Here is a 20,859-nt window from a genome sequence, read left to right as displayed (position 1 = left end):
TAATGAAAATCAAGATGAAAAAATATATTGTATTCATACCCCCAAAAGCTATCCCTAACCAATGCTATTTTTTGACAAATAAATATAACTGGCTATTTTGCCAAAACATAAACTCCATATAACATTGTTCTGTGTTGACCACAAGCAACATTGCATGCTTTTGGAACCTAAATTAGTGTTGCTCATAAATTCTTGTTACCTAAAATTTTGTTTCTGTGGAACTCAACCAGTGACTACCAGAAGAGCAGACTCATATGGTATCAAAAACAAAACAAAGGTAGTCTTCATGATCACATATTTTGTATATGTGCATAAGGGATTTCAAAAACTGGTTCTAAATTCATGGTCAACAAGAGAAAAGTCATGAAACAAAATTATTTCATGTCATAGAGAATGCAAATGCAAAATGTTTGCTCTGCCTGGTTTGGTGGTTGCCATAATAACATTTCCAAATAGTGGATATTAGGGTCTGGATTTATTAATTAGGTAATTTAATGACTCAACAGATTATAAAGGTGTTTAGGCAGAAGCAAATTTTTAGATGGTCATTGCATTGGATACTGAGTTACTCTTTTGACAACATCATGGAAGAGTAATCACTACTTTTACAAAATAGGGTTATCCAATCAATGAAAAAAATAACTGACACAGGATGTATAATTTCAGAAAGTAAACTGCTAAATTAAGAAAACAAGAATAATCATTTGTTAATATTGCTGGTCAAGGCATTGGAAGGGAAAAAAGAGAGGAAAGAAAAGTGTGTGTATATATAATACTTTTGCCAGTTTAACACATGAAGATCAAATGAGAAGTCACTGAAAAAAGATCCCCCAACCCCCCAAAAAAGCCCAAATGATGAAATGTGCCTAAGAGGTTAGCTGAATTTCAGATATTTAGATGCATATTACAGTCTTCAGTAAAAATTGGCCATTTCAAAAAAGGGTATATTTGGGATCAGTCTTATTCCAGTTGTCGTTAATTGCCCAGCTACTGGTTCTATTCCTATAGGACATTCTAACACACTTATGTGTTGAGTAATCTCTATATTAAAATGTCAATTTATACATAGCCAAAGTCATCTTCTACAGCAAACCTTTAATGATCTTCCTTAATTTCTAGTGCCCTTCCTCTGTTGATTATTTCCAATTTATATTTATATAGTTTGCTTGCACATATTTGTTTACATGTTATCTGCCTATGAGATTGCTGAGAACAGAAACTGTTTAAATTCAAATAGGCTGACCCGAAGTAAAAATTTACTGAAAGAATAATCTAAATTAAATTTACCAACAATTTAAAATACTTTCCATTATCCAAGACAGCAAGTTACAGTAGAAAGGGTTTTGAGCCAGAAAACTTGGATTCAGATCTGGTTCAGTTGGTCACTATTGATGTGACCTTTATTAGTTTACTTACTCAGTTTACTTCTGAGCCTCAGTTTCCTTATCAATTAATAATGGGTTGGACTAGATGACCTCTGGGAATTCATGAAAGTATAAGTCAATCAATCAATCAATAAACATTTATTAATAAACAATCATGTGGGGTGGCTAGGTGGCACAGTGGGTAGAGCACAGGCCCTGGAGTCTGGAGTACCTGAGTTCAAATCTGGCCTCAGACACTTAATTTACCTAGCTGTGTGGCCTTGGGCAAGCCACTTAACCCCACTGCCTTGCAAAAAAAAAACACCTAAAAAAAATGAAACAATCATGTTCTAGACATTGTGATTAAATGCTGGGGATACAAAAAAAAAAGATAAAAGACAGTCTCTCTCTCTCTCTCTCTCCTCAAGAAGCTCACAGTCCAATAAAGAAGACAACAAGCAAACAAATATAAAAACAAAGCAGTTATATACAGGTAAAATAGGAAATACTAAATAGGGGCTATGGATGGTTAACTGTGGAAGATGGGATTGTAGTTTATACTTAAAGGAAGCCAGAGAAGTCAGCAATCTGAGTGGAGGAAGGAGAGCATTCTAGGTATGGGAGTTAGCCAGGAAAAATGCCCAGAGCTGAAATAGGGAGTGTCTTGTTTGTAGAACAGTTAAGAAGGAGGCCAATGTTTCTGGATTGAAGAGCATGTGTGTTGCAGAGTAAAGAGTAAGAAGATCAGAAACACAGGAGGGGCTAAGGTTCTAAAGAATTTTGACCACCAGAGAGATGTGCTTTTGCTCCCAGAAGTAACAAAAAGCTACTGGAGTTTATTGAGTAGAAGGGCAACATGATCAAATCTGTATCTTAGGAAAATCACTTGAGAGGTTGATGGGAGAATGGACTGGAGTGGGCAAAGATTTGAAGCAGGCAGCTTCAACAATAGGCTGATGCCATAATCAAAGTATGAGGTGATGAGGGCCTGTACTAGGGTGGTCACAGGAGAGAAAGGGGTATTGTCAGAATGTATTGCAAAGATTAATTTGGTAAGTCTTGGCAACAACTTGAATATTGAAGAAGAAAGATAATGAGGAATCCAGGATGATTCATAAATTGCAGGCTTGAGGGATTTGATGATGTTGACTTTAATAGGGAAGGTAGGAGGTCAACCAATTTAGGAAGAAAGCTAATGAGTTCTGTTTTGGGACATATTAAATTTATTTGTGTCCACTGGATCTCCATTTCAAGATGTCTGAAAGACAAAGATGCCAGATTGGAGATCAGATAAGGAATTGTCTTACGAGATGGTAATTAAATCCATGGGAGTTGATGAGATCAACTCAAATCAAGTGAAATAGTATGGAAGAAGAAGAGAAGAGGGCACAGGATGGAACCCTACAGTTAGAAAGTGTGATCTGAAGGATGACACAATAAATTAGACAGAGGAATGATCAGGTAGGAAGGAAATAAGGGGAGAGTGGTGTCCTGAAAACCTAGAGAGAAGACAGTTTCAAGGAGAAAGACTGAGAAAAGGCCATTTGATTCAGGATCTAAGATAATTAATAATTTGAGAGAGAACAATTTCAGTGAAATGATAGGATCTTAAAATCAAACTTTTAAGAGGTTAAGAGAGCAAGTGGAGGCACCAATTATAGATGACTTTTTCAAGGAGTTTATCTACAAAGGGAAAAAGAAATATAGTGCAGGGATGGAAGAAGAAGTAAAGGGGATTTTGGGGTTGTGCTGGTTAGGGAGAAGAGACAACATAGAGTTAAATTGCTTCACCAAGGAGTCAAGATGGGGAGCAGAGAAGACAGCAGTCTAGGAGAGAATTGAGAGGACAATTCAAATAAATGGAGGTCACAGTTGTGGATGAAGAGTATATAAGAGAAGAAGACGGAAAGGTGAAAAAGCAAAAACCAATAGTCAGGGTATTTCAGAATCTCTGGACATCAAGATTATATATCTTACATATATATATATTAAGATCAAGAGTATGACTGTCTTTGTGTATAGCTAAAGAAGGATAGAGGAGGTGTTCATAGATGCTGACGAACTGTATGGTTGATACTGGAGAGACGATCAATATGTATGTTGAAATTCCCTAGTATGAGCAAGATTCAGCAAGAATCAACTATTCTGATAAAAAGAGAGAACTACACATTTTTAACAAAGTGGAATCAAATTATCATAACACTAATTAAATTTGTAAATGACTTTCCTACAGAGACTTATATGGTTTACAAGCTGGAGGGTTTATCAAACTTATTTATATCTAAGTAACTCTCTGTTGGGTCCATGATCCCAGGTTTCCCTACAACATAGCAATGTTGCAATTTGTTCTATAGGAGAGACAATAACTGTCTATAATGACATCTAAAGTGTAAATTGCAAAAGTTCTTTTTTATTTGGATGTATGTCTATACTGCCACGAAATTGGTTGAATAATTTTGGGTCAGTCACTTAAATTTCTCTAAATCTCAGTTTCTTCATCGGTAAAATGGGGATATTGGGTTTCAGTAAGGTTAATAAGGTTTCTTCCAGCTCTTAAATTATATATCAACCTTCATTTTGTTAAGTGGATGAACGTATAAAAAGCAGCTATGTTTTTTTTAGGGCCATCTCTGTCATGAAAAGAAAATGTTCACAAAATCAAGGAATGTCAGTTAGAAAGAACCTTAAAGATCATTAAGTACAGTAGATACTATTCTCTGTTCCTTTTCCTGTCAGACTGTATTCTAGTCTTTTTTGGAAGATGAAACAAAAACTATTTTTTGAGGTAGGGTATTTATAGACAGCATTAATTCTTAAGAAGTCCTTTTACATATTACATGGAAATCTCAAAAATTTTGCTCCATCTAATTGTTTCCTTTTTATTTTTAAAAAATATATTTATTTTTATGCAGATTTTTTAATACATTACTAAAATACTATTGTTTAAGAGTAAACATAATACCCCATCCCCCCCAAAATATAGACCCTCATGAGCATTAAAGGAAAGAGGAAAAAATTAGAATTAAAATAATAATAATAATAATAATAATAATAGTAGTAGTAGTAGCTAGGTGGCACAGTGGACGGAGCACTGGCCCTGGAGCCAGGAACACCCGAGCCCAAATCTGGCCCCAGACACCCAACAATCACCCAGCTGTGCAACCCTGGGCAAGCCACCCCAACCCCACTGCCCTGCAAAAAAAAAACAAACCCCAAAATAAAAATCAAAGGATGATGATGATGATGATGATGATGATGATGATAAATGTGTTTCAGACTGTGTTTCAACATTACCGGCTCTATCACTGGTGGATCACATTCTTTTTTTATTTTTTAGGGTTTTTTTGCAAGGCAATGGGGTTAAGTGGCTTGCTCAAGGCCACACAGCTAGGTAATTATTAAGTGTTTGAGGCTGGGTTTGAATTCAGGTACTCCTGACTCCAGGGCCAGTGCTCTATCCACTGTGGCCACCTAGCTACTCCAAACACATTCTTTAGAATAAGTCCATCACAAAAGCTACTTTCATATTTTTCCACTGTTGCCATTGCTGATCACAACTCCTTCCATTTGTACTTCCCCACTACCATACACTATATTTTCTCTCTCCTTTCACTCTGTCCTTCTTAAATGTGCTGTATGGTAGCTGAGTGGTGCAGGAAACTGATCACTGGCCCTGGGGCCAAGAGGGCCCGAGCCCACATACCACTCCTAAGGCTTAGCAACCACCTGGCCCTGTGGTCCTGGACAGGCCACCCAATCCCAGCTCCATGCAAGAAGTAAAAACTATCTAACCACTCTCCCCCATGGTCTACCCTCTCCTTCACCACTCACGTCCCCCCTTCCCCCTGTCCCCCTTCTCTCCTTCTTACTCTAGATGCCTATCCCCATTGAGTATATATGTTGTTCCCACTCCGAGCCACCTCTAATGAGTGAAGATTCCCTCATTCTCCTTCGCCTTCCCCCCTTCAATATCATTGCAATAGCTCATTGTAATAAAAAATAATCTTATTATATGAAATATCTTAGCCTATTCCATCTCTCCTTTCTCTTACTCCCATTACACTTCCCTTTTAGCCATTGATTCCATTTTTACAAAATATTATATCTTCAAATTCAGCTCTCCTGTGCTTCATCTATAAAAGCTCCTTCTACCTTCTCTATTACATGAGAAGTTTCTTATGAGTATTATCAGTATCATTTTTCTATGAAGGAATACATGTAGTTCATCATCATTAAGTCCCTCATATTTTACTCTTCTCCTCTACTCTCTATGCTTCACCTGAGTCATGTATTTGAAGATCAAATGTTCTGTTCAGCTCTGGCCATTTTAACAGGAATATTTTAAATTCCCCTGGTTTACTGAAAGTCCATCTTTTTCCCTGGAAGAGGATGTTCAGTTTTGCTGGGGAGTTGATTCTCCACTGCATTCTGAGCTCTTTTGCCTTCCGGAATATTATATTCCAAGCTCCATGAGCCTTTAATGTAGTTGCTGCTAAGTCCTGTGTGATCCCGACTGCAGCCCCAAGATATTTGAAATGTGTCCTTCTGGCTACTTGTAATATTTTCTCTTTGACTTGGGAGTTCTGGAACTTGGCTATAATATTCCTGAGGGTTGTTTTTTCTAGGTTTCCAGGGGGAGATCAGTGGATTCTCTCAATTTCTATTTTGCCCTCTGCTTCTAGGATATCTGGGCAATTTTCCTGTAGGCATTCTTTAAAAATGATGTCAAGGCTCTTTTCCTGATCATGACTTTCAGGTATCCCAATAATTTTTAAATTATCTTTCCTGAATCTGTTTTCCAGATCAGTTGTTTTTTCAATGAGATGTTTCACATTTCTTCTAATTTTTCATTCTTTTGGTTTAGAATTATTGTGCCCTGACTTCTTGTAAAGTCAGCAACTTCCTTCAGCTCCATTCTAGATCTGAAGCATTTGTTTTCCTCAGAGAGCTTTCTTATCTTTTTTTTTCCATCTAGCCAATTCTGCGTTTTAAAGCATTCTTCTCCTCAATAACTTTTTGAACTGTTTTATACTGTTGACTTATGCTGGTTTTTAACATGTTATTTTCTTCAGCATTTTTTTGGATCGTCTTGACTAAGCTGCTGATTTCTTTTTCATGTTTGTCCTCCATCTCTTTCATTTCTTTCCCCAATTTTTCTTCTATCTCCCTCACTTGATTTTCAAAATCTTTTTTGAGCTCTGTCATAGTCTGAGCTCAATTTCTGTTTTTCTTGGAGTCTTTAGATGCAGGAGCTTGGACTTCCTCATCTGCAGATTGAGTATTTTGATCCTTCTTGGAGTCATATACAGTGCATTTCTCAATGGTGTTCCTCTTTTTTCTCTGTTTACTCATTTCCCCAGCCTGTATCTGGTCTTGGGGTGCTTCCTGAGCTTTTGAGTATTATTGGGACCCCCTCCCCAAAACGATCTCAGTTTGTAAGGCTCTGTCTTCCATCCTGGTCTATGAACGATCACAAAAGCACCGCTCTGCCCCAGGGCTGACATGGTTGGGGGTCCTGTTGTTCTATGGGGGGGGTATAGACTGTGATCAGGATCTGAATGTGGTCAGAGTCCCAGAGTCCTGTTCCAGGTACAGAGGACAGACCTCAGAAGTCTCTCTCTCTCCACTCCCCTACCTAGGCTCAGCACTCAAGCCTGGGGGCTCCTGCTTACTGGCTCTGCCTGCTTCCGGTTCCTGGATCTGGGCTGCTGGCTGAGTGCCCTGAGGGCTGGCTTCAATAGCTGGCTTCACACGCTTGCTCTGGCAGAGGGCCCCCACTGATCTTCCAAGTTGTGCCCAGTGCTCCCTGGGGTGTAGATCAGGAAACTATCCCCGCTGCCATGAGCTGTGGCTCCCAGTGCCCTGGGGCTGCCTCTGGGAGGCTAAAGTTCCTTAACTCTGGCAGCCGCCCCTTTACCCCATGGAGCGGAGCCTTCCAGGTTACCTTGGGCTGGAGAACTGCTTCACTGGATCCCTCTGTGGGTTCTGTCTCTTGACAATTTAGTTAGAGTTCTTATTTTATGAGTTTTGAGAGAGAGCACCTATGAGAGATTCTTCTCCTGTCGCCATCTTGGCTCCGTCCCCTGATCTAATTGTTCAGGAGTCATATAGTCTATTCTCTCTTCCAAATGACAACCTTCAAATATTTAAAGACAGTGATCTTGTACCCAAGCTTTCTCTTTCTAAACCAATAATTCTTTATATTATATACTCTATTACTTATATGATATGACTTCCAGACTTAGCATTATTATTCATTCTCTTCTAAAAATACTTCAATTTGTCAGTGCCCCTAGTAAAACATGGTACTAAGTACTACACAAAAGTCTAAGTGTAGTTTGTACAGCACAATTTTAATAAAACTATTACTTCCTTTAAAATAGGTCTACTTCTATTAATGTCCCCTAATAAGACATGGGGGAAGGACAGCCATATCACATCATTAACTCATGTTGAGTTTGCAATACAATCAAGCTCTTTGAGTGATAGGGAGGCTTGATTTTTAAGCAAGAGAAGAAAAAAATTCATCCATCAAGATCCATGGGCAAGAGGGTGCATGGTTCTGATAGGAGTGTTGAGCACCTTTGTAACCTAGACTTAAGCAACTTGAGGTTTGTTTTGCTGGGTTTTTTTTTTTAATTCAAGGGCAGGCCTTTTTATTTATTCCTAATTAAGCACCATGTACTTCACAAATATATCATTTGATCTTCATTCTAATCTTGGCAGACAGGTGCTATTAATATGTCCATTTTACAGCTGAGGAAACTGAGATGGAGGTTAAATGAATTTGTCACAGAGCTGGTGACTGAAGCCAGATTTTAATTCAAGTCTTCCTGACGAGAGGTGTAAGGATCTACCATATTTCTTTATCTTATCTACAAGGATATCATAAAAGACCCATTAAATTCTCATATATGTCAAGAATGTACATGTCTTCACATATAATGGTAAAGTACAGCAAAGAGGCACACTGCCACCTTTATTCTCCACTCCACCTCCCCAAACATACACAATTTCTCTTAATCGTTTTTGTTATTTAGGGCTAAACAAAATTATTTCAGTTTTTTGGAACCCAAAGTTTCACTATTTGAAACTCACTATAGATATATAGGGATTTAAGCCACAGAATCCCCATCAACTCATTCTTCACTATTTTTAAGAAAGGCCTTCTTCTTATGAATCTTAAGCTTTTACCTCTGAGAATTATAGGGAGGTGAAATAATTATTTTCATTATGAAATAAATATATTTTTCGACTTACTCATCATCTTCATCATCATTTATTATCTGCCAGTTAATTTTGAAATAACGAGGGAAAATAACTTAGTTTCAGATATATGGAGTTCTACTTAAAAGTTTCAAAAGAATTAAAAATGCAGAAGAAATTACAACTCTCAAATTCAATAAACAAAGGAAGAGAATGAGAGCATTTTGGAGAATAAGGCTAAAATAAATTGACATTGACAATACCCATTTGTTGTTTGAATTTGGTATCATTGAGGAGTGCCTGGCATATCATAGGTGTTTAAGAAATGTTTATTGATTGACTGATTTTTGTTCTAATAAAGATAATGAAATTCTATCACTGATTACTTCTTTAATATTTTCAGGAATAATTAAAATAAACTTTTAAAATATAGTTATACAATTTATAAAAAGCATTTTAGAAGATTAAAAATAATCATAAAACCACTCTAAATACTAAGAATAAAATGTTTAATGTATTCATCAATAAAAATATTTAATTTTATTAAGATGTCTAATAGTTATACCACCGTAGAAAAAATATTACTTCACAGAAAAGTGAAGACCAAACAAGTAGAAAGAAATTGTAAAAAGAATTTGTAGTTATTGCTTTTTGCTGAATTAGACCTGTGATTTCACTGGTGTATGAAACTATTCAGGAAGAATCAATACTTACTCATCACTTACAGTCTAGAAAAATTTCCTGGGACAGTAAGCAACTTACTTAAGTCACAGTCATGATGTTGGAGGAGGGACTTAAATCTAGATCTTCCCATGAATCAGTTTCTTTAGCTACTATGCCACACTACCTCTCAAAGTTTAATAAACTTATAAAAAATCAACACAGTACTACCACTCTTGATGGATGCAGTTAACTGAAGTTCATTGAGTTTCTAGGATTTCTTATAACAATTTATATAATAATTTATACTGTAATGCTATTAAAATATAATAAAATAACAAATGATCATTTAGAATTACTTTATGATAATATGTAGACAATCTAATAATTAGGATATAAAATTCAAATGTGTACTTACATTATGTGTTAGATCACTTTATGATAATATGTAGACAATCTAATTATTAGGATATAAAATTCAAATGTGTACTTACATTATGTGTTAGATCAAAGAATTTCTGGCATGCCAACTGGTAGTGTGTGCCTTTTACGTAATCCAAAATCTTGAGATAGACAGGAAGGCAGAGGGAAAGAGACAGAAGGATTAAAAGTTTAATCTAAAATACAATGACTAAGCAACAATGGTCTTTTCTCATTTCTTTATTCTAGGTATAAAATGCAATAAATCATGCAGCAGGACAATTTTTTGCAATTTATATATACAATGACAATTCTAACAACATGGCAATGCTACAAAGGGGATATTAGGGCAGTAATACCTTCTCCCCATCCCCAATGGCAAGAAAGAGAAAAAAAAATCTTTTGACCTAACAACTGTGAATTTCAATAATTTTACTTAAACAAGAAGATGAAAATGCACCCTAGTATTATATTTTTGACAGTTATTGTCAGATCACCATATTACAACATTTCTCCCATAACTGTAGATATGAATCTAGTAATCTGAGTGGTCTGAGCAAAAAGCAATCACATATAATATTTAGATTTTTATTATTTGCATTACCAGTTTATATAGATATGCATAAAATACGGCTGTGCACCCATCAGGAAAATTTAATGTAAACCCTTTAGACAAGTATCAGTAAAGGAAGAATGCTTTTACCTTCAATCAGATGTCTCCTTTTTAGAAATGAAGTTATTTCTAGTAAAGCTCAGCAGAATATGAGCATGAATGGTCTATTCTGAACACCTATTAGGAACATCAGCCTATCTTTTGTAAATACAATTTTCTCTCCGATTGTGCTTCCTGTAATCTCTTCAGTACTGCACAAATTCCCATTCTTATCAGCAAAGTGCAATACTAGTTGGAATTTTTTAAGTTACAACACCTTTTCCCTCCCACCAAATAATCAAAATACATACTCTGCCAGTTTATCAAACATGGTAAATTGCTGGAATTAAGTGATAACCTCAGGAAGGAGGAAAATAAATTTCAGGAAAATGTTAATTTCTGCCTCTTTTCAAAAGGCTGACCTTTTGGTGTCCAAGACTGGAATGGATGCACTCTTCAATCCCTGCCATGCTCATTATTGGATGTAGCCTTACAGGTATTGACAGATATACAAATAAATTACATTTGCAGAATAGATCAAAACACAAGATTCAGCCAAGAATGTGTTTAAATGCATTGTTTTTGTTATAGTTCCATTGATTAAATTTCCATACTTTTTGCCATTGACAGTTAAATTCTATATAAAAAAATTTGGAGGGCCAAGTCAGAAAGCTCCTGAACTCAAATATGTGCACTGTCTGCACATGTGACCTGTCTATATTCTCTTGAATTCTTACAGCAGTAATTCAATTAAGAAGAAATGAAGAGATATATGAACAATAATGAAGAAAAATACACTTTCCAAACTTTTGCCAAGCAATACAGACACTTCTGTCTGTATCACTGTAATTCCTCTTGCAAATACAAAGTCAAATGAAATGGTATCATGGAGATGAACCTGACAATACCTCCTGGCAATTATCAATGGTAACTATAAATAGGCAAGTAGGAATCAAAATGAAAATCCTTGACTATATTTCGAAACTGAAAATTTGGAGAAGTCAAAAATGTCAAAAATAAATTGGTGGAAGCAAAATTAAAATCACAAAGAATAAGATTTAGGACCTTTAATGTAACTGTAGAAATCATTCCCTAAAAGTGATAACTTTTGAGAGCAAATCTGGCATTAATGATACACACAATGGAAGCAATATAGTTCATGAGGTTTTCCTTGCCAGCTGGGGATGGCAAGGACTATGAGGAATAAAGAGGAAGAATGGTCAAACTGACATAGTGTTGGCCTTGGACCAGGTAAGACCTGAGTTTGCATCAGTTTCTGCCATTTATTAGCTATAACTACAGCCCAAGTCACTAAAACTCTCAGCTTTCTTCTCTGAAAACTAAAAATGATAACAATATCCATAGTCCCTATTTAAAAGAATTGTTGGGAGACTCAAATGAGTTAATCTATATGAGGGGCCTCTCTCTCTCTCTCTCTCTCTCTCTCTCTCTCTCTCTCTCTCTCTCTCTCCCCCCCCCCCCCCAAAAGATTCATGACTCCATCTGTGAAGGTACCCCAGTGTGCATATTTGGCCTGTCTACTCTCATTAATTTTTATAACAAAAATAAGTGAAAGTAAATGATTATAAATAGGAACAATAATTCAGTAAAATTTTATCTTTATATTCTGAAATGCTTATAGCATATAGCAGATACTTATAAATATTTGTTTTTAAAATTTAATTTTATTTTTTAATTAGCAAAAAATCTGTCTTGTATTCCATTTGGAAATAAAAATAAAATCCATTATAAACATATACAGTACACCCATAAAAACATATACAGTGATATATATTAATTTTGCCAACTGACTGCCACACTTTTCCAAAGAAGTTCACCTCTGAGCTCAAATCCTCATCACCTTCTGATGATAAACTTCTAAAAACTTTGCTAGGTTAGTCTTCAGATGATAATAACAGTCTGGCACTCTAACTCTAGATAACTTCATTTACTGGAAGAAAAAAATAAAATCAATCAACAAGCATGTATCTACTGTAGGCTATGACTTAGAGATACAAGGACAAAGCAAAAGGGTCCCTGTCCTTTAGGGGTTTGCAATGTAGTAAGGAGAAACAACATGCATGATTATAAGTATGTACAAAAGAAAAGAAAGTTAACTTTGGAGGTAACTAAATTGAAACCTAAAGGAATCTGTAAAAGTTCCTTGTATGTAGAAGGCAGAATTTAAGCTTAGTTTTGAGACAAGCTGGGGAAATTCAGATCTCCCAGGTAGGCATTCCAGGAGATGGGAGATGTAATGTTATGTTTAAAGAGTTACAAACAGGTCAGTGTAACTGGACCCTAGCGTGAGTGAAAGGGGTAAATATAAGAAGAAGACAGAAAAGGATGGAAGAGGACAAGAAAGGAAGTTTTTAAATGCCAAACTGAGAATTTTATAGGATTAATTAATATTAAGAAAAAGGGATGACAAAGCTTAAGTTCTTTTTTCTGTATTTCTAACTAAAGATCAGTCTTAGTCAAAAGATATAGATCTATCCAAGTTCAGCAAATAGACAAACTATAAATCTATTTCCTCTTTTTTTTCTGGAAGTAATGAGTGGGAGAAGAATACTTTTACCAAATTAACAAAAGAGTCAACATAAGCATGACCTACTAATTTGGTCATTAATGATCATAAGTTCCATATAAAATATCCACAGCCATTTCTGGCAAATGTCAGTTTCTTTAGATAGATTTATAATCTTGATGACCGATTTAAACTTGGAGTGGCATCCCCCTCTTAAATCCTAATGTTCCTTTTTCATTCCTGGCCATCTGCAACTTCCTCTCCCCCTTTTGCTCTAGTGACTACTAATGAGGTTAAGATGATTGTTTGGCAGCGGAACCCAACCACCTGCCCATTAGATCTTTGGCTTCAATGGCCAAGATGTTTTACAGCTAGAGAATGTTGCACCCGATAATGAGACGTGTTGCTAATCTTCCTCTAATTCAAGGTCATTTTTGGTCTCATGTTAAAGTGGCTGCCAGCATGGATTTACCATTTTTTTTAAGCTCAATCTTCCTAACATGAACCAGACTTTGTTCAAACTCCATTTCTAACCTTCCTTTATTTCAAAGGTTATAGAAAATGTGGTATAGATGCAAGGTCTGGAACAACTTTGTGTATTATGGCTTGTTCTTGTTTCAAACACACTCAGCAAAACAGTCTGTACAATTTGGCATTGACCTTCATTTAGAGAGGAAAGTGTCTTCTAATGTTGTAGGGCATTTTATTTAAAATGTTTATTTAAAACAATAACAAAAATTGCATGCAGAGAACTTTACTGATTTTTATTTTTATTGTCTAGGAACACATTTTACCAAATTGTCTGATTTAGAACATATTCCTCAATGAATTAAACTAATTTCTATTTGTGTCAGTCTGAATTTTGTCTTTAGCTGTTTTCATCTTTGGAAACCACCCTGACCCCCTTTTCTGGTCTTTTTTCAGCCTAGCATAGAATTAGGATATTTACAATTCAGAGGAGTGGGGAGTTTAATTCAGATCTTACACTATAGTTAAAGGTAGAGGACTCTGGGGGACCCTTACCCTTCCTCATTCCACATATCCAATAAAAAATTTGCAAAAATTTTAATACTATGTCCAAGATATTTCTTGGACTTTTTCCTTCATTCACATAATTATCACCCTGGTTCAGCCTTATCACCTCTCACCTTGGGTGACTAAAGTAGTTCTTGGCCTCAAATATCTCTCCACTCTAATCTATTCTCTATTGAGATGCAAAAGTGATTTTCCCAAAGGGCTGGTCTGATTATATTATTCCCCTCTCCAAGCCTCCAGTAGTTCCCTTTACTGCAAGGATCAAATATAAAGACTCTTTTATTTGGATTTTAATAGTCTACTTCCTTTCTATCTTTCCAGTCACAACTGAACTCAGTTGATGGGAGGAGAGTGAGGCTGATAACTCTGCACTTAAGTCAATTCACTTTCAAGTCAAGACATTAAACAACTTAACCTGCATTCACTCTATGGTCCACCCATACTGACCTACTTGTTGCTCCTCACACTAGATGGTTATCTTCAGGCCTTTGCATTGTCTATCCCTCCTGCCTGGAATACCCTCAGTTCTCATTTGGGAACCTCTTCAAGATTCTGCTCAAATGACTTGCTATAGGAGGCCTTTCTCCAACATCCACTCCCTAAAGGTATTAAAGTATTCCTCTCTAAAGTTACTTAGCATTACAATATTCAAATGTAAACATTTATTTGTATAAATGTTATCCCAGATCAAAATGTAAGAATAAAACAGAAGGAATGTAAGAATCTAGAGGATAAGGTCTGTTTCCTTTTTTTTTTTTTTGAATCTTTAATGCCTCACACATGATGAATGCTTAATAAATTCTTACCAATTGATGATAAGCTTTGATTTCATATTTTCAGCAGCAAAATTTGAAATATTTATTATATATATAATATATATTATACATACATACATATATAATATTGGTTATTTAAGGTTTTTCATATACAACATACTTTTTTAAAATAAGTTTTTACAACTGCCTTTTGTTTCTTATATCATCATGGTTATCCCAAGGATTCTATCTCCTGACCTTCCCAAAAGGCCGCTAGGTAGTACAGTAGATTACTGAGTCTGGAGTAAGAAAGACTGATCTTTTTGAGTTTGAATCTGGTCTCAGATACTTACTATGTGACCCTGGTCAAATCATATAACTCTTCTTGCCTTAGTTCCTCATCTGTAAAATTAGCTAGAGAAGGAAATCCACTAGCTTTGCCAAGAAAACTCCAAAAAGGTCATGAAAAGTCAGACATGATTGAAAATGACTGAACAACAATTTTTCCCAGTCATCCCATAACACTGAAAACATCCAAAAATATACACAATGCACAACACCTGTGTAGTTACCATCTCCATGAAAGAGTAAGTTGAGAATGTCCTTTCAGAATTCATCTTTTAAACCCTATTTAATCTTTGTAATTATTTTCACTTTTGAGCTTTCAGTATGTATTCTTTCTATTTACAATGTTGTAGCTATTAAGTCTAACTCATTCTTCATTTTCAGTCTCTGGTTCCATGTCTCCACATACACACATAGTCATATTATAAGTATATAATGGATGAATTCAAGAGGATGCCCATCTAAATGCAAATGACAATCTGAAAAACAAGTATTCTTTTTTTTTTTTAGGTTTTTGCAAGGCAAACAGGGGTTAAGTGGCTTGCCCAAAGGCCACACAGCTAGGTAATTATTAAGTGTCTGAGACCAAATTTGAACCCAGATATTGCTGACTCCAGGGCCAGTGCTTTATCCACTATGCCACCTAGCTGCCCCAAAACAGGTATTCTTAATCAACCTGCTCTTCTTCAGGACAGTTTGGTTAGGCCACTTTCTTTTGAGTGATTATAAATCTCATTCAAGAAAATCTACAAAGTTCTAACACTTAGTGCAAACAGTGGCACAAGATCTATACACAGGAACAACTGGAAGACTTGATTAATCACAAGGAATCTCTTTTAAAACTGGATTTTGTGTCAGATTTCTGTGTCCCTAACAAATACCTTTGGTCCTCACAGCAATGTAGAAGTAGATACTATTCTCATACTCATTTTAAAACAGTAAGGCAAACACTGGTTAAATGACTTACCCTGGGTCACACAGCTATAATTAGAAGGTCATTGGATAAGGTTAACTTTGACTTTCAAGAAATCTTGTATAATTGTTAGATGACATACATAGTGGGGACAACTAAGTGGCACAATAAATGTAACACTGAGCCTAGAGTCAGGAAAGCCTGAGATCCAATCTGACCTCAGACATTTACTAGCTGTGTCCCTGGGAGAATGACTTTGTTTATCTCAGCTTCTCATCATAAAAATGGAGGTAATAGCAACACCTACCTCCTGAAGTTATTTTAAGCAACAAATAAGATACTTGTAAAGCACTTTGCATTGAGCCTAGCATACAGTAATATATAATATATAAATGCTAGCTCCTCCTAGAAACTTTGCTGAAAGAAAAAAATCTAAAGTAGTGTTTTGCTCTACTGAACCACATACTTTTTCAAAAATAATTATCTAATAAGTGGAATAGAATCTAATACTTGCTATATTTTTCTGGCAATTATATGATGGTATGTGGTATTCTATGGAAAACTGAAGACCCACTTGATATATGTACAAGCTATTCTTAACATTGTAAATAAATGGAAAAGTAGGCAATAAGCCAGTAGTCATCATTCTTTTAGTTTTTTTACAAATTTTTTTTTGCCTATATTTGCCATTTTCAACTTCTTTGAAAATTGATTGCTCACTTCCTTCATATTTTATATGTGTGTATGTATGTATGTGTGTGATGTAAGGTCAGAGAGTGAAGCACTTACTTTGTACTAGGTCCCATGCATCAGGGAAACAAAGAGGGACTAAAAATCCCTGCCTTCAAGGAATTTAATAGTACAGATAATTAGAAAGTGACATGATTAGAAAAAAAATCATTGTGGAGAATTGAAGAAAATGGATGCCCATCTACTGGAGAATGTCTCAACAAATTATGATAAATGAATTCAATTTAATAATTCTGTTCTATAAAAGATAATTAATATAAATTATAAATTAGTATGAAAAGATTTTTATGAACTGATCCAAAGAGGATTCTAAAAAGTCTATAAGTTCCTGGCCTCTTCTATCTTTTCATGGAAGTCAGCATCACACCATGCATCAGTATTAATTTTTTCTATTTTTCTTGCATTTAAAAAAAAAGATTAATGATTTAATTTTCTCCAAACCTTAATTTCTTGTCTATGTAATCAATTCTATCAAACAGCTCTAATAAAAAAAAAAGGTGGTACAATCGTAGAACAATACTGAAACTGAACTCTGAGAAACTTCACTTTAATTCCTTGTTTGAAATAAGGCTATATTTAGAAATTATATATTTAGAGCTAGATGTTATGGAAATCATCTACTTAAGCCTCTAATTTTACAGATGAGGAAACTGAAGTCCAAAAAGGAAGAGCAAATTCACAGGTGGTCAGTAGTATTTTTGATATTTGAAACCAGTTAAGTTGCTTCTATAACTATTACTCATTCCATAATAACAGATTTCCTCCTTTTACAATAATTAGATCCATATTCTCACTGCAATATCCCTAAGGATAATATATTTTTCCTCTCACACTCATTCTGCTGTTATGCAGATGAATAATTTAATTTTTTTAAATCATATAAATGTAGATAATGAATATTACTATTAATGACCTTCCACTGGAAAATGTCAGCTCATTTTAAAGTTGATTTTTTAAAAATCTTAAGTAAAATCTCTTTCATAGTTGGGCCTATCATATACTATTTGATTTATGCAGCTATTTTTCTTCCAACCTGCTTTATCAACATTGTCTCATTAATCTTTAAATCATTATTTATTTTCATTTTACCAGGAAGAGAAGAGTGCCCTAGAGAAACTCTATCAGTTGTACAATGACAGACAAAGGCTTTATGACAAAGCCTAAAGACCCAACCAGGCCTCTTTTGAGGCCAGTTCTCATATTTACCTTCCCAGCTTTTGCTTAATACCTTCCTGAGATTCATCAAGAACAATGTACACATTTTCAATTACAACACCAAAAAAAGGGAAACTGAGTGCAGGAGTCAATTCCTGAGATAAGAGGAAATGTTCTCTGGGATGAAATAGAAAGAGGATTTTCTTAAAGGCAGGTATTGGTCATAAGGTAATGAAAAGATTGAATACAATCTTTCATTGATAAAGATGATCTACCAAAGAAAATCATAGCCATGTGGGGTAGATGGGATTTATTTGAACATTGGGTAAGGTGTCACTTAGATTTATCTTTGCCACAAAGTCTCCTTGACATAGTGTTACTTTTAAGTCTTTTAAACTGTCCATTTTGAAAGATTTCATCATTAAAAAGCATTTACCAGTTTTAGATTTAATGCAGACAATAACTGCCTGAGGATTTTACGACAGTGAACAATAGTGTTTTAACCAACCTCCCAAGAAGTGGAAAGGGTGGGCAATTTTTCAGTTTCTAGCTATGATGTCACTCACTGTTATAATTTCTTGAGATTATCTATTGTATCTAGTTTCACTTTTTTTTAAAAAAATCATTAAAAGAGACAGAAAGTCAAGGTTCTTTTAAAAAACATATTTCCTTTCTTCTTACAGAAAATCTAAAGAGAAAGAAAAGAAGGTTTTAGAAAATGGTGCTGCAACAAATATATTTGTTGAAGACCTATTAGGGGCAAGGCACTATAGATACAAATAGAAAAGGAAGGCAATACCAAGCTACAGGGAGCTTCACATGCACCCTGTCTCTCCAGTACTTTCAGAAACAACTTTAAAGAGGTTGTATCCCTTGCAGCAAAACACAACTATATCAAGAAAAATCTGAAAAACAAATTTTAAAAGCTTTTAACTCGTTCATCGCAAGAGACTATTTCACTACAAAAGGAAAATAGTCAGCTAGAAACAACTGAAGAATATTTCCAGAATTGACTACTTGGATTAAAAGATATGGGAATAGCTACACATAGATTCCCAGGTTCTTTTATATAACTTTGGATACTGTCAGGACTTTATGGGTATTTTATGGGTTCATGTCCCAGGGCTCTTATCTGAAAGACAGTGTGTTACAATGGGCATGGGGCCGAATCACAATGCAAGAGGACTGGAGTTCAAATAAAACCTCTGAGGCTAGGAATGTGACCAGGAGCAAGTTACTTAATCTCTCTGTATTCCAGTGCCTTCATCACTAAAAAGGAAGAAACAGTTATCACAGTACCTATTTCATATAATTTTTATGAGATTCACCTGATAAAATGTAATGTATTCAGCTTAGAGTGATATTTTTTTCTCCCAAGAAATCATATACAATAAAGGAAGAACAAGAAAATACAGTTACTGGAAAAAAAGCTAAAAATTAAAATTTCCTAAATAAAGAACTTACATCATAGTAATTCAATATTTGTTACTGTAAACCACTATATAAACTTGAATTATATAAATTCTATTTAATCATTCATTCATTCACTCGTTCTAACATCTATGGGGAAACTACTACATGGCAAGGTACTATGCTGTACTGGTGTGGCAAGAACATTAGGTCTGAAGTCAGAAAAGACCTGAGTTCAAATTCAAGCTCAGATTCTTACTGTTAATATTATTATTTCCTTATTATCACTCCCTGGCACAAAGGAGGCCCTTAAATGTTACTTGAATGGATGAATGAACAAGTTACTTAGTCTCTAATTGCTTTGGTTGACTCAACTGTAAAATGTGAATAATAATAGTAGAGTCATTGTGAGAATTAAATGAGATAATGCTTGTTAAAAAAAACACTATAGTAAACAATTGATACATGTGTACCCTCTTCCTTACACTTTCTCCTTTCCCATTGGTGATCTTTTTAATTGGTGGAGAAAGGTAATAAGAAATATCATTATAGTAATATTAAATGACTTGCCCAAATTGAAGGCAGAGCTGAATCTCATTAACAATACAAACTGACATTTTGAATATGGAGGTGGGATTGGATATTGTGATCATCTATCATTGGCCATGATGTCCTATCATGCTTTAATACCACATTAAATTATGTATATGACTAACCCTAAATATATGAAAAAATAATCTTTATATGGCTTTTATTTGAAGGATCAGTGAACAATAGCAAAATGAATAGCCTGAAAATGTTCTATAGGTATAACACCATTTACTAAGGCTTCAACTTGTTCAATATTGTGATGGTAGTTCAAGCGCTCTTGCTATTTGCCAAGGAAATAAGTATGCCAAGCTCCTCCAAAGACCCAGAATCAGGGCATGGTTCACAACAAGAGATGCTAATTGCATTACAGCATATATTACAATGCACAACCAGCCCCTTGTACTTGTCTGTGGATGGCAATTATTGTTGTTTATTGATCAAACTCAGTCAGGGTTTAGATGTGTTATATGTGATTAAATTCTAATCAAACCCAGGGAGGTACAGAGTGAGACAACTTATCCATTAAAATGGCAGGGCACATAGCAAAGCCATTAAGACTGCCAGCTAAAGAATTCCAATGTGAAAATTTCGTGTATAAGCTCTTTTGACAAGTGCGAGGATAAAATACCATGTAGATAAACAAAAATCTCATTCAGTTAAAGTGCAGAAACTAAATTTTGGATGATTATTTCTACATAGATTATTTTATTACTAATATCTGCATGTGTAATTCCTAAATACAGACATATATTTAAAGGAAATGGAAAGAGGAAATAGAAGGGACTTAATCTTCAAAATGCCTTAAGTACGCAAGTAGATACAGTAGATAATCATATCCTGAAAAATATGGTTAGTTGATCAAATTTAAAAAGAAAACCAAACTAATTATTTCAACAGAAAAATCCCACAGATAAATGAATCATATTATAATAAGATGACATGGGTGTTGGGTGCACCGAAACATTCTCTCCCTGAGTCTAAAACATTTTTATCCATTTATTTGCTAAGAGAATGTGATTGTTTCATTTTTGTCTTTATATCACCAGCACCTAACATAGTGATCTCTACCATTTTAA

General features: G+C 35.0%; 1 protein-coding gene across 2 annotated transcripts in view; it reads right to left on the bottom strand.

Moving 5' to 3' along the window:
• Nucleotides 1-20,859, bottom strand: part of PRIM2 (DNA primase subunit 2) — a 379,634-nt gene that overhangs the window by 12,150 nt on the left and 346,625 nt on the right. For both annotated transcript variants that reach the window (XM_074237283.1, XM_074237284.1), the window contains exon 13: nucleotides 9,725-9,793. In XM_074237283.1, coding sequence (XP_074093384.1) covers nucleotides 9,725-9,793 — 69 coding nt within the window. The remainder of the gene's footprint in view (nucleotides 1-9,724; nucleotides 9,794-20,859) is intronic.

Source organism: Macrotis lagotis, chromosome 5 (assembly GCF_037893015.1).
Source record: "Macrotis lagotis isolate mMagLag1 chromosome 5, bilby.v1.9.chrom.fasta, whole genome shotgun sequence".
NCBI classification, from domain to species: Eukaryota; Metazoa; Chordata; class Mammalia; order Peramelemorphia; family Peramelidae; genus Macrotis; species Macrotis lagotis.
This window is presented reverse-complemented; position numbering and strand designations above follow the sequence as displayed.